At 37.2% G+C, this 15,050-nt stretch overlaps 1 protein-coding gene across 1 annotated transcript; it reads left to right on the top strand.

Moving 5' to 3' along the window:
• The first annotated feature begins 480 nt into the window (after nt 1–480).
• On the top strand, nt 481–14,216 carry LOC132395657 (guanine nucleotide-binding protein G(T) subunit gamma-T1-like). The gene is made up of 3 exons (XM_059972552.1): nt 481–736; nt 929–1,015; nt 1,986–14,216. The coding sequence occupies exons 2-3, from the start codon at nt 935–937 to the stop codon at nt 2,109–2,111; spliced, it is 207 nt and encodes a 68-aa protein (XP_059828535.1). The 5' UTR covers nt 481–736; nt 929–934; the 3' UTR covers nt 2,112–14,216.
• Nucleotides 14,217–15,050: the final 834 nt, after the last annotated feature.

Genomic DNA, 15,050 nt, shown 5'->3' with positions numbered 1-15,050 from the left:
AAACTCCCTGGTGCTGCCTCGAGGAGGCCCTTCCTCCCACAACAGTATCCAATCCAGTCCTACCTATGTGAACTGGTGATTTTAGAACACAGTTAAAGCCAAATCATTAAAAGTATATGTGAAGGAGTTAAATACCATCTTAAAGGCAAAAGAAACCAAGTGATATGGGAGACATAAGGAGCAGCATACTGTATTTTAAGGATGTGACATATTCACCTCAGGATCAAAGGGGCCAATGGTATTTACCAGCTCTTAAGTTATTTTTCTAACGTTCCTGTGATATATCCCTCCTTAATGTGTCCTAAATGAAAGTTTTCTGTGATATATGATGGAAATGGATTCGTCATTGAAATATGCTGTGAACAGGAAAGGGAAATTCCATTGTAACTGTCCATAAATAGAGGGGAGGTGCTTGATGCCTTCGTGAACTTAAAAATATTGTGCAGTAACATAGTTTTGGCTCAAAACGGACAGGATTGGGTACAGGAAAGCTGACAGGAAAGCTAACGGATATACATCTGTTTAAAAAAATATTTCCTTTGGAAGATGCGTGGGCAACTCTAGAACAATATGCTTGGCGAGAAAGGATTTTCTGCCTTCACAGCAAATTAAAAAAATTTAAAAAACATGCAATTTAGTAATTACATATGAACTTATGGTGGGCTTCGCTTTAAGAAGCCGATAACAGGTTGCTGAATCGTTGGACGTGAATGCGGTAGAAGGCCGTCGTTTGACAGTAAGTTAAATTTATCCCGAGAATGGTTAGCCCATCGCTTCGAATGACTTTCATTTACTGTGCTCTCTGCTCGTTTGCTTTGACAGACTTCTGTGGGGTTTTTTTCGGAAATAGTTATTTTAAAAACTGCGATTGTTTTTGCAATATGACGAACTAAAGTTTTCTATTTTTTTTTATATGACGGATATTAAGCCCGGGATGGAAGACTTAACCGACAAAGACCGTTTGAAAATGGAGATAGAGCAGCTTAAGAAAGAATTACCTTTAGAGAGGATGCTGGTAGGGACTCCTTCTTACTATGTCAGAGTATTGCAATTTCAGTTCTTGAATTTTCTGCCGCTGTTTTGTGGAGTTACAAATATCTGGTTCTCCAAACGGTTACGATTAATTTTAGCAATTCCAAACATCCAATTCCCTGGTAGTACTCATGAATCTGATTAAAAACCAGCAATGGAAGAAACAAATTCAAATTTGAAGCATACTTTGATAATCCATGGTGTACCAATTGTTCAAGGTTCACACCTAACTACGAACTTGTGTACTAAGGACTGTTCTGTCACATATGGTATATCCATGGAACACAGATTTGAATGAAACTTCTTAATTACAGGGCTGGTGGTGCTTTTGCTTCTTACTTACAGTCTCCATAGTAATTTTACAGGAAATTGAAAATAAAAATGGAAGTTTCTGGAATATATTTAGCATATTAGTTAAACCACACCACCCTGGCCATCAGTAATAATGCCAGCAAGGCCCATATTGCGTTCACTACTCTCACAGCATCAGGAGAGGGAGGAACATCTGCAGATCTTGAGCTCTGCCAATGGACTGGTTTTGCAAATGTGAATGCCACTGTAAGACAGGAGATGCTGCAGATTATTTTACATTTCATCATCTTTCAAATAGCAATGTGATAATGGCTATATAGTTTGTTTTAGTGACAGTGATTGACTGTAAAACATTGAGAGGGACAACAGAATTCTTTCCTGTTCTAATGCAAAATATTGAAGCAGGATCTTTTATATCCTGGTAGATCGTTCAAAAAGATGGCACTTTTCGATGCTGTAGCACTCACCCAGTGCTGATGCGAGGTGTCTGTTCAAATTTCTGCTTCTTAAAGGCAAAGATACTACCTTCTAAGCTGTAGATTGTTAACCCTTCCTACAGGTATACATTGTCATTTTATTTAAGTTCTGTGAAGACTCCATTTACCTTATGGTACTTACGGTTTAACATTGAACTATTTCAGGTATCCAAGAGTGCGGAGGAACTGAAGGATTACATTGAATCACAGTCTGCAGAAGACCCTTTGGTAAAGGGGATCCCAGAAGACAAGAATCCTTTTAAAGAGAAGGGGGGCTGTGTGATCTCATAAATCAAACAGGACTCAAATATCTGCTCCACAGCTCAATGATCATTCTTACGATGAACCTGATAGATGCTGAAATTTGAAGATGAGAGAATAGGTTCATTACAGTGATGTTAAATTTTAAAAAAAGACATTTACAAAATAGATTGGACATTAAAAGGGAAGAATGTAGGTGGGGAGGGCAGAGGATCAGTGGAATTACAATTATTAAGGAGATGGGAAAGAGTGCTGATGGGGAAGGAACTTGAACTAATCAGATGTAGAAGTATGGATGGTTGCAAGCAAAGAAGTTCATGGGTGGGGCTCAGCATCACAGGAAAGAATCAGAGGATGGGAGAAGAATATTGTGTGGATCAGCCAGGATCTCATTATGGAAAGGATATGGTTGGGTATATTTTTTTTTAAACCAAGCTGTCAATTGTTGGAGGCAGATGTGTGGGTCAATCATAGAAATAAAACCACACAGAAACTATCAACAGCGGAGGAAGTGGGGGTGATATAAATTATAATTTTAAAAAAACTTAAAAGGAGGCATCTAATTGGAGAGATGGGCAGCCCAGTAAATACCTTTGTAAAGGTTGACTCCCTCTAATTGTTGCTAAATTAGGCCTCAGCCTCTGGTTAAGACCTGCTCGGGCACCGTCATCTTAAATATCCTCAATGCCTCATGTACCATGACGACCTACTGCTGCTGCAGATGAGATGAGGATATAAAAAATACTATTGTGTGTCATCTATAAATGTTGCAGATCATGATATAATTGATAGTAGAGTATGTTTTTATTTGGTTTGAGCATATACTGTGTTCAATCAGGAAACTGAGTGCACCTTCATGCTATTTTGAAGAAATGCCATGTTTTCTGTGCAGCAAGTTGAGAGATTAACAGGAGCTTGAGTTAATGTCCCATCTGAAAGACAGTACTTTGATTGAGTAGTGCTTCCTCAATATTGGACTGACTGGTCTGTGTAGATGTTTCCTTTTTGCTTAAGAATTCGCACAAAGTGTTCATGACTATTTCTATTATCCCAGACTCATTGTCTTTCGGAGGGTTTGGGCAACGCCTCTGCAATTGTAACTTCTGATCCCTTCAACAACTTAGGATGTTTTACATCCATACCTGGTGACTTATCCACTTTAAGTGCACTCAGCTTTCCTCCTACTACTCCCTTATCAATTTTCAGTAGCCAATTCAGTATCTGAAACAGTTAATCAGAACCTCCTTCAAAGACAAAGTAATTATTTACTTTGGGCATCTCTCCCCCCTTTTCTTCTCAGTCCTGAAGAATGGTCTGGGCCGGAAATGTCGACTTTTCCTCCTCCATTTTGCGCGTGTTGTTTGGATTTCCAGCATCTGCAGACTTTAGTGTTTTTAAAGCAATTATTTAGTTTTGTTTTATTTGTACTTCTGGTTTTGTTTTATCTCTATCCTCCCATTTTACCCTATTCATATTGCCCTTTGAGAACCTCTGAGGCTATTTTGTCTTTGCCTTTATTTCATTTTCATATCCTCTTTTGTTTTTCTATATTTGGTCTGATTTCCTGACATTTTGACCTCTGTGTAAATATCTTAATGATTTATAACATTTCCACTATCTGATGGTCATAAGTGAAATGACATCTCTATTATTTCTTAATTTTAATCTGTCAACTGTTTTGGACCATTTAAGGATGTCCTCCTTGTTGTTATGCAATATTCCCCTCAATCAACATTGCCATTTCACCTATCTTTCTATGTCTGTCTTTTCTGAACTCATGTATAAAAAGACTTACTACCTAGCCCTATCCTCCTCTACATCAGGTCACTCTGAAGGTATCTTACCAACCTCATGTACAGTATTTACATGTGTGTATCATATGTCACTCTTCAGTCTTTGTGTATTTTATTTTATCTGATTCCATCAATATTCTTCTCTAGTGGAATCTACCATAGCTTAACCTGTAGCCCAGGTTGATGACCTTCTGCCCCTCTTCAGCTGGTCAATGTAGCACAAGCAGTTCTACGCAAGCATGACTAAGACCAATTTCTTTGCTCTGCAAGCAATTCTGATGTAGAAAGTGTTAACTATAATGAATAGGCTGAATGAAATATGAATAAAATGGCAAACTAGAAAGGAAAACAAAAGAGACAATGAATGATGAATCATAGCAAAGACCCACAAAAGTTGTGGAAAAGGGCAACAATAGAAGAAAGGAATAAAACAAGTAGAATTGCTGAACAGAGACCGGTTTGAGTTATTATCTCATAAAGATTTTGTTTACAAAGGGATAAAGATATTTTTATGGCATGGAAAATAAACTACAAAACTAACAACAGAGACTAAAGCAAAATACTGCAGATTCTGAAATCGGAAGTCAAAGCAGACAATATTGGACATTAACCAATGGGTTATATATGCTCTGCCAAATTAAAGGAGAATTTGGCATCTGGTTAGTAACCTTTCAAAAAAAAAATGGGAAAAAGATCAAAAATATGGCAAATGAAAACTCCTTTGCTGAGAAAACCAGATTTTTTTTCATGATAAACATTACTGGAAGAGATGGTGGGAATTGATTGGTAGTATAAAATTAGTGTAATATAGGCAAACCTCACAGGCACATAATTGACCTGCCTGGCTCAAAACTGACTTCAATAAACTTAGACAATAATTCCACAATTCCTATTGCAAAATCACTTGTTCTAATATCGTTACTTCCCCTTGCAACAGCTTCAACTTTTATATCTTTCCCTGCTTTCTGCGTAACAAGTGGTGTGCCACAGGATATTGTGTTAAGGCAACAAACAGACAGTTTTTTAGAAATGACTTGGCTTGGCTGAAGCACTGGAAGTGTGGTTGCTAAATTTGCTGATGAGATAAAGGTAAGTAAGAAAGTGAGATTTGAAGAGGACCTATGGAGGCTATACAGAGTTGTAGCTGGGTTAATTAAGTAGCAATAATCTGGCCAATGGAGCATGGTGTAGGAGAATGTAAAATTGCCCAGATTTAAAAGGAAAAATAAAAAGAGGCATTTTATCTGAACAGGGATGAATTGCAAAGGCTTCTGAGTTTCTTGGTGCATGATGTGCATGAGACTAATAATTGCAAGTAATTAAGAAAGGACGAAAAAGCTAGGCTTGTATCCACTGGAATTTAGAAGACTGAGAGGGGATTGAAGCATGTAATTACTTGAGCTACGTTGATATGTGGATGTGGAGAAGATGTTGCTTTTTGAGAGAGAATGGGAAGGAGAATTGCATACGAGAGTGGGGAGGTTATGTTTCAGTTCTGTAGGGTATTGGTAAGATCACTTATGGAGCATGATGTACGACATTGATCTTTTTAAAGAATTAAGCTACTGTGTCGGAAACAGTTCAGAGAAACTTCACTGGACTAATACATATGGAATAGTAGACTGTTTTATGAGGAAAGGATATACAAGCTAAGGTTGTATCCACTGGGATTTAGAAGACTGAGAAGGAATTGAAACATGAAAGTTCCTGAGGCATGTTGATAAGGTGGATGTGAAGAAGATGTTCCTTTTTGAGGGAGAATCCAGAACTAGGGGAAACAATTTTTTAAATAAAGGCTGCGGATTTAAGACAAACTTCAGGTGAATTGTTCTTCTCGGAGTTCTGTGTATATTTGGAATTCTCTATCTTAAAAGGCAGTGGAAGCAGAGTCTAAGCATTTTTAGATTAAGGCTGTCATGGGTAAATGAGAATTTACCCATGAGTTGAGGTACCAGTGAATTCAGCCATAATCATACTGAAAGGTGGAACAGACTTGAGGAGCCAATGACCTACTCCTGCCCTGTATATGCATCTACATTTGGTCATATGAAGCTGTATTATTTTTTTTACCTCTTGTAACCTTTTGATGATATTACCATCTGGCAACGTGATGACTGACAACTTACTGCTCTACTTCCCCAACACTCCCATGGCCCCAATTTAAAGAACATTTATTATCAAAATATGTATGCTGGACACAACCCTGAGATTCATCTTCTTGCAGGCAGCCATAAAAGAAAGAAACACAATAGAACCTGTTTTTTTTTTAAAAAAAGCATAGAACAAAGACTGTTGCACACATAATGTGCAAAAAAAAACAAATCATGGAAATAATTTTAAAAAGCAAATAAATAAAACACAGAGCATAAACCGAAAGTGAGTCCACAGCCATGGAGACGGTTCAGTCCTGAGGCAAGTGAGGCTGGTCCAGGAGCCTGATGGCTGCAAGGTTAGTTCAGTGCTGAAGTGAGTAAACCGAGTGGAATAGTACATTGAACACTAGTTCATTCTTCACTCTCAGCCTTGCCACCTTGATTAAATTGCATAAGTAGTAAATAAAGGTTAACACAAACACATGGAACATGAACTGCAGAGTTTCTGAAGGTGAGCCCATGGCTGTGGATCCTGTTCAGCGCATCCAGGAGCGCAATGGTTGCTTCCAAACCCGGTGGCATGGAACCCAAGACTCCCACACCTCTCGCCCAGCAGTAGTAGCAAGAAAAGTGAGGGACTGGTCAAAAGCAGGCAGTCATGACTTAACACCTGTTTATTTTCTGCTCTCATCCTGGATGATTCTAATCTTGCTCGATGCTCTAATCAGCACTGAGTTATGGGGCCAACCACAGGTTTGTCTTTCGCCATCAGGACTCAATACAGCATCCACCCCCAGCAGTGGTCACCCTGGCAGTACCTGCACTCTAGAGATTCTAGACGCTAAGTTCCCCAGGAGGTTGCAAAAGTGCCAGATCATTTAGTCTGTTCAAAAGAACATCCTTAAAAGGGAAACAACAGCTCTTTGCTTATCTTGTATGAATCACAGCTCTTTAACTTTAAACATCAGGAAGACCTACAGTTGTGTTGGGCCCTCATCATATTTTCCACTTGAACTATTGTTAAAGGCTGAACCAGACTTTATGGAGTCTCGGCATCCTGTTGATTTGAGATGTGTTTAACCAGTACAAATGATAGTAATACAGAACTAGGTTTGACTTATTGAGAGTGGAAAAGGGGGAGAAGGTTAATTATTACCAGGGCAAATTATTCTATTGTTGATACTCACCAGGTTAATGTCTGTATGTCCAGTGATCAAAAAATCATCTCCATCATCCGGTCCAATAGTTTGTCAAGAGCAGTGTTCAAGTGCCTTTTCTTTTCCACATCCTGCTGCCCTTACTTGCAATCATTTAAGGCAAGGTGACGACTGAAGACAAACAGCAGTACTTCTGAAATCACTATTTAATCAGTTATTTGCAAAATAGCAACTCATTTACCAACTAAAGTTACTGTCTTTTTAGAAAATGATTAATAAAAGTATTTGTAATTATTCTTGTAAATTTTAAAGTATAATATCTTACCATTACAAACATCCCAAACACGGGTAATTTATATAGTAATCTGAACAGAAATTCAAAATGCTTCTGGGAGTTCAAAGGCCAAATAAAATAAATAACATCTAATTGTTATCTATCATCATTCTGAGAGTTTAGAAGTAATAAAAGCAGAAATAAGAATGAGGTAATGATCATGTCTAGCAAAATGTAATAGACAAATTACCCGAAAATGATAGCAAACATATTTTAAATAATATGAGTGAAACTTCAATTTCAAAGTTTACAATGATTAATTGCTTTCATGTTAAGAAACCAGGTCCTACTGGTTGCTTTACATATTGTAATAGTTTTTTGAAACAGATATGTAATCCTTAAGTGCAATGATAAGTTTATGGAGTTTGCTAAAAGTGGTCTTGTGAAATAATGGGAAATACTACTCTTTTACCTTAGTTATTACCACAGCTTTTCACTTAATTCCTCAATTAAAAATGGTGTAACAGTGACTGTAAAAGCAAGCATTTGTGCAAATATTCAGAACCACAACTCAAGTTTGGGGTAAAATCTATTAGTCATTGGAACTGGTTACTCTGAAAGATGGATTTATAGTAGCTTGCAGAATAAAGCCTCTGAATTCTTTCCCCAAATATTTTGATGATGGTGATAAAATAATTAACATAAAGAAATATAATTGATGTTAGCTGTGTGAGAAAACAGTTCTCCCTCACTTTTGAACATTCTACAATAACTTTCAAACTAGAGTGCTTGCATGGACTTGATAGGCCAAATGTCGCAATAGCAAAGTCAGTAAGTAGTAAGATATTCCCTCCTTTAATCAGAATCAGAATCAGGTTTATTATCACCAGCAATTGTCGTGAAATTTGTTCACTTAGCAGCAGCAGTTCAATGCAATACATAATATAGAAGAAAAAAACCCCAAAATAAAATAATAATAATAAATAAGTAAATAAATTACATTATATAGATATTGAATAGATTTAAAATCATGCAAAAACAGAAATAATATATATTTAAAAAGTGAGGTATTGTCCAAGGGTTCAATGTCCATTTAGGAATCAGATAGCAGATTATGTTGGCATTTAGGAATCTGATTAAGTAACTAAGGAATAAGTAAAGTGCATTAGATGTGTCAGTCCTGGGATTGCAGGTTGGACCTTATTTCTCTTTCTCTTCACTGTAAGACCTTGAAGCCTCGTTCATGCTCTTGGCTGTAATTTACCCTGTCAGCTTTCTACTTTCATTGTACTTGTCACATCACTTGATTAGATCAGCAGTTGGTGTTCTGTGGTGGTTTTCTTTAGGTCTCATTTGATCTCAGACCTTTTCTCTCATCATTCTATTGGCCTTTGTCCTTTTGTTCTGCTCTGTTCAGCTCTGTTCCCTGTAGTGGAACTTCTCTGTATTTCTTCTCCTTGGTCCCGGCTCTGGACTTGTCCCTTCTGCTTTATCTCTTCTTCCTAAAACAGCCCAAATACCACTCAAACCTGATCTCACAAAAGTCAACTAGCAGATTAGCAGGATCAACTCTGTTGTTCAATCATCTTTGGTTGTAGTACTTTCACCTCTGAGTCAGAATGTTGTTGGAGACTAAACCATGCGATCTAGATTTTACTACAGTTGTTAAGAATGGTACATCATTGGAGGTTCTACATAAGACACAAAACACCTACAGTATCATCTAACAATGCCCAAGCTGTTTTCTTGGTGTGGTCGACATTCAACCACATCAAGACAACACAACTGCTTATTTTGTTGTTGCTCAAAGGCCTTCAAATCAGTAATGATTCCACTTCCAATAAATTTTCAACTTTGAGCAAACCAAGAAACCACATTATTTTCACAGTGCTTGCTTCAAAGTTCAACCATTTTCTTCTGCCGTTTAATTATGTCCCAGGCTCCACTCCATCCACTACTGCAATTCCACAATCAAGTCCTAAGGATCATTTTCACCGATCTGTCATCTTTAAAACTATAATCCAATCCTTTACTGGTCTCCTGAATTGAGAGGGCAGATTAACTATGTGTGCTTTAGGCTGTTCATTCTCGGTGAACTAGAATATTTTCTCTGTCTCTACTGCTCCAGTTGGGCTCCTGGATCAATTCTACCCTCCTTTAGTTACCTGGTCTCTAGGCAGCTCCTCTACCACCTACTGAAATAAAACAACTGGGCACCTTGTCATCACACTTCCCCCATTGTTTTAATACTGTACTTCTCCTGTCTCCAGGATAACTTTCTCCTCTTCTGGAAGAAATTCTATTGTATCTTCTGAATTCTCCTCTCCTCCTCAAAATCAGTGAATTGGCCTTCTCTAATCTTCTGTACCCCTGTTTGTTCCTCGGTCAAGTACTTCTCTCCCCTGACTTGAAACTAAACTTCACTCCTCAAATAGCTGCAACTTTTCGGATGGCCAGGCAAGTGAAGTTTCACTAATCTGCTGCCCATTTGCAGAACTTCCAGCTAAGAAATATTTAATTGTGTCCTTATCACCAGCAGTCTCCAAAATGAATTGCAGTGTTTCCTCTCAAGAAAGTGCAACACTCTGCAGCCAATTCTGTTTGTTTACCTCCTGTTATACACTATTCAATCTGTTTCCATCTCAACATCATCTGCACCATAGTCCTCCAAATTTAACCCTTTCTATTTGACTTCTCCATGTTTTGGAGTACCTGCCTGGTTCTACTCCATCATTGCCTTTAAATGCTTTGATGCTACCTTCTGAATTTCACTACCACTTTAAAATTCCCTCAAGTACCAAGACCCTGACTATACCCCTGGCCACCTCTTGTCATCTTATTAAAGTGCCAGTTTTGCTGATGCCTATACAAATGCATTAGATGAAGTTTGTTTTATCTTAAAATTATTAAATAAATGCATGTTGTTACAGATACAAGAGACTACAGATACTTGAACGTTGTTGTATGAGGCTGAAACTAGATATTCCACTTCAATAACTTCAGTTGCATAGCTCATACAATTGAACTTTGATTTTTTCTCCTTGTTTTGTTATGAATTATGTCCACCTTTATTTCTAATATTCATCAGCAAGTCTTTAAAGGAGTTTCTTTGGCAAATCCTGTCAGTTTCAAATGTCTAGGGAAAAGATATCAAATCTCTTCACAGTCTTGATCCTAATGTGGACACCCAAAGTTGAATTTCAGAATGAAAGTGAAGAAAATCAAAGAAAGATTTAAATGAATGTGTTACCAAAGCACACTCTCAAAATTTAGGTTAATGAACAATTAAAGAAATAGGCCTTTTTTGTCTGAATTAAATGGATGGTGTAGTTCTTGGAAACAAATAATATGGCAGCCTGCAAGAGGACATGGAGCAACATTAGTGCCCAAAGCCATAACTATCCCAAATAAGAAATCTCATGCAAGTTCCCTATCACCTTCAATGGCAGCACCATCGTCAATGTCCTACTATCAACATCTTCAAAAGCATGAAGGATATGGTCCTAAAGTAGGTAAATGGGATTAGTGTAGGTGGGCAAAAAGGTTGGTGTGGACATTGTTTGCTGTTTTTGAGTTGTTGTACTCTATAACTTTAAGATGGTCAGTCACTGGAAGGGTAAGATATTACCACTGACACACAATTACATCAATCGTATCAAAGTTATGTCTGCAAAGGTGTTGGAAACTCTCCAGTTAATGGCTCACCTTAAAATTCTCCACACACCCCATGTGGCAGCTCAAGTTACAAACATGATGGCAAACCTACTTTTTGTTTATAAATATGCCACATCATCAACATTTCTTCATCGGTACTTGTGCCAATTTGCACCAATATCCATTCTTAGAGTCATAAGGTGGGGCAGCAGAGAGACAGCCCATCATGAGCTTTCAGCCCATCAAAGCTAATCCTATTTGCCCACATTAGGTCATATCTTTCAATGCCTTGCCTATATAGGCATCTGTCTAAATGCCTCTTAAATTCATTTAGTGGCCACTTATTAGGTACACCTGCTCGTTAATGCACATATCTAATTAGCATATCATGTGACAGCAATTCATTGCATAAGAGCATGTGGACATGCTCAAGAGGTTCCGTTGTTGTTCAGACAAAACATCAGAATGGGGGCAAAATATGATCAAAGTGACTTTGCACATGGAATGATTGTTGGTGCCAGACGGGGTGGCTATAGTATCTCAGAAAATGCTGATCTCTTGATATTTTCAAACACAACCGTATCTAGGGTTTTCAGAGAATGGTGTGAAAAACAAAAAAAAAACATCCTGGGTGTGAATACACCTTCTTAAAGAGAGAGATCAGAGCAGATGGTGACTGGTTCAAGCTAACAGGAAGGCAACAATGACTCACATAACTATGTATGATGTGCAGAAGAGCATCTCTGAATGCACTGCATGCCAAACCTTGAAATGAATGGGCTACAGCTGAAGAAGACCACAAACCTACACTAAATGCCAGTGTGTATTCAAGGTACCAAATAAAGTGGCTACTGTGAGTGTAATTATTGTATCCGATTCCACCACCTCCCCTGGCAGCGCATTCCAGATAATATAGATTCCAGTAAGTTACCTTCTACTAACAGAATGCTTCAGAGAAAAACACAGCTTTCCTCAGGTCTGGACATTGTGATCTGGAGGAAATTTTCTTTCAAATGTGCTTCACCTCTGGAGTAGTGCACAGAGCAGGTGGGTGATATAGTGGATGGTGAAGAAGATTATCTAATTAACAAGCATCCCTACAGTGAGATATTGATAAATGGGCTGGGGAATAGCAAGTGGAAGTTAATTGGGATAAATGTGAGGTGTTGCATTTTAGTAAGACAAATTTGGGTAAGACTTGCACAGTAAGTCTTAGAAAGGCCCTAGAAAGTGTTGTAGACCAGAGAGAACTGGTCACCTACATACTGGATTGAACGAGTACAGAGAAAATACACAAGGATTTCAACGAGACTTGAGGACTTGAGTCAGAGGGAAAAATTGAGTAGGTCAGATCTTTATTCCCTGGAGCATAGGAGAAGGAAGGGAGTTATGATAGAGGTAGAAAATTGATACATATTTGATAAAAACTTCATGAAGGGCACAGATACGGAAAATGCAAGTAGGTTTCTTTCTGCTGAGGCTGGGTGAGACTAGAAGTAGAGGTCACAAATTATTGGTCAAAGGTGAAATATTTAAGGGAAACCTGAGGGAGAACTTCTGCACTCAGAGGATGTTGAGAGTGTGGAATGAGCTGCCAGCAGAAGTGTTAGATGTAGGTTTGATTGCAGCGTTTAAGAGAAATTTTGATAAGTACATGGATGATAGGGGTATGGAAGGGCTATAGTCCAATGGGACCATGTAGAATAACAGTTTGGCATGGACTGGATTTGCTGAAGGGCCTGTTTCTGTGCTCAGAATACAAGGATGTCCCTTTAGAACAGAGATGAGGAATTAGGTGGTGAATCTGTAGAAGTCCTTGCCATGCATGGTTGTAGAGGCCAAGTCATTGGATATGTTTAAAGTGGAAGCTAATGGGTTCTTGATTAGTAAGGATGTCAAACACTATTCCCTGTGAATTGCCCAGGTACATTGACGCGCTGTAACTGAACTGAACTGAAACATAGCCTTTGTTGCTGTGCAGCTCAAGTTTCTTTTATATAATGTCAATATAATTTTCAAGTTATACTAATATAATTTTGAAATCTACGTTCATACAATTGTGAAATACCCCTGTAATTAATTATGTGTTAATGAACTTAATCTGCAGCTTTTCTAAATAAATGTATGATAACTGTTACATTGAAACATTCTAGAGCTTCAAGGAATTTATTCTTTCAAGTTACAACACTGTTAGAAATTGTAACAACAATAACACAGTGGAAGTCAGTAGCTAATTGTTAATAAACCACCAGTGTGCTGAACGCCGATGCCGTCTAGTCAAAATATTTTATTTTTGCCACTGTTCCTGTCAGTTGTTTTTATTGCCTGACATCATTTACTTGTGCTTTGAGTTGTGGGTTGTGTTTGTTTGATGTGAAAATATCTATATTCTGACTTTTATGGTAAGTAATTTAAAAATATATCATAACTTAATAAGAAGTTATAACTAGAAGTTTGTTAGAACAAGGTAAAAATGTATTTTAAAATTGTTTGCATGACTGTCCTTATTTTATTAAAACTAATTTTTACTTACCTTATTAAATGTTTCAAATAATAATTATTATTATTTTTAGTATTCTCAAATAATAACTATTTTTAGCAAAAGCAAAAATTAATAAGTTATCATCACAGTATCTTGGTGATACTGTTTATTGGAGTGACAAAGTGAAAGATCTATATGTTCTGTTGTTAATACTGCATCTGTAATTCAACTTATTCAGTGTGTGTGTGTGTAATCACTTAGATGATAACTTTCTGACGATGAGTTAAGCCAATAGCAAGCGTTTCAACTTGTTATCTTTTCAAATGCAACCAATTTCGAATTTTGAAAAATATAACTCAGCTATTATTATGAACTATTATAAATGAGGAATTTGAAGAACTGTCAATTCTTGTTGACATTGTTGGACCATTTCAAGCTTCTAGTGCTGATTGTGAACGTGGATCAGACTAATGAATTCAGTCAAATGTAAATCCAGAAACAGGCTAAAAGTGGAACATTTGGATAACCTTATAAGATTAAGATGCATTTTTCATATGGATATGAAATTAATCTTCACAATGTTTATAGAGAATGGATTTGTAACAAAGACAGATGAAAAAATGTTGACAAAATGTGACAGATTTTAGTTGTGTATTGTATTTCATTATATCTTTCAATTAAAAAATTAACAACAAAAGTATTTTATTGTTCAATTTTCATAGTATGTTGTTTCCAAAAAAAAAAAATTTGAAAGAGTGCGCAATTTTCAGGTTGTGTAAAAATTCCCTGCTCAAAGCAATGACTGGTCCACACAGCTGTAAAAAAAATAGGGAGAAAGTTGGTGTCGAAGGTTATCGGGAGAAAGCAGGATAATGGGCTTGAAAAAAATAATATATCAGCCATGATGGAATGGGGGACCAGACTTGATGGGCCGAATAGACTAATTCTGCTCCTATGTGTTATGGTTTTATATCAATTACTCTCTTTACCTGCACAATATATATAATACAACAGGTCAGTAAGCTTACTTCTCCTTTTCTCCCCCCTTCACCACAGAAACAGCCAATGAAAAGAATAAGATCAGTAATGTTTGTGAGAGTAAGTGTTCAGCATGGACTAGAAGGGCTGAGATGGCCTGTTTCGGTGCTGTAATTGTTATATAGTTATATAATGTTGTATAAATACCATTATGTCCACAGGAAATTTGCACTCCACCCTGAATTGCAATTAATTCTTCCTCACTGTTGGAATTTCCAACCCAGAACCAACAAAGGAGAATAAAAGTAATTCTAGCAAATGGGCTGATTTCAAATGAGACTTTGCCAACATTGCATGCACCATGAGTGCTCAGAAACAATCACAATCAGAATGAGATTTTATATCACTGGCATATGTCATGAAATTTGCTGTTTTGCAGCATCAGTACTTTGCAAAATGTAGTAATAAAAACTATAGATTACAATAAGTACACATAAAAAGGAAATTTAATTAACTACATATATGTAGTGCAAAAAGA

Source organism: Hypanus sabinus, chromosome 6, assembly GCF_030144855.1.
Source record: "Hypanus sabinus isolate sHypSab1 chromosome 6, sHypSab1.hap1, whole genome shotgun sequence".
Classification (NCBI taxonomy): domain Eukaryota; kingdom Metazoa; phylum Chordata; class Chondrichthyes; order Myliobatiformes; family Dasyatidae; genus Hypanus; species Hypanus sabinus.
This window is presented reverse-complemented; position numbering and strand designations above follow the sequence as displayed.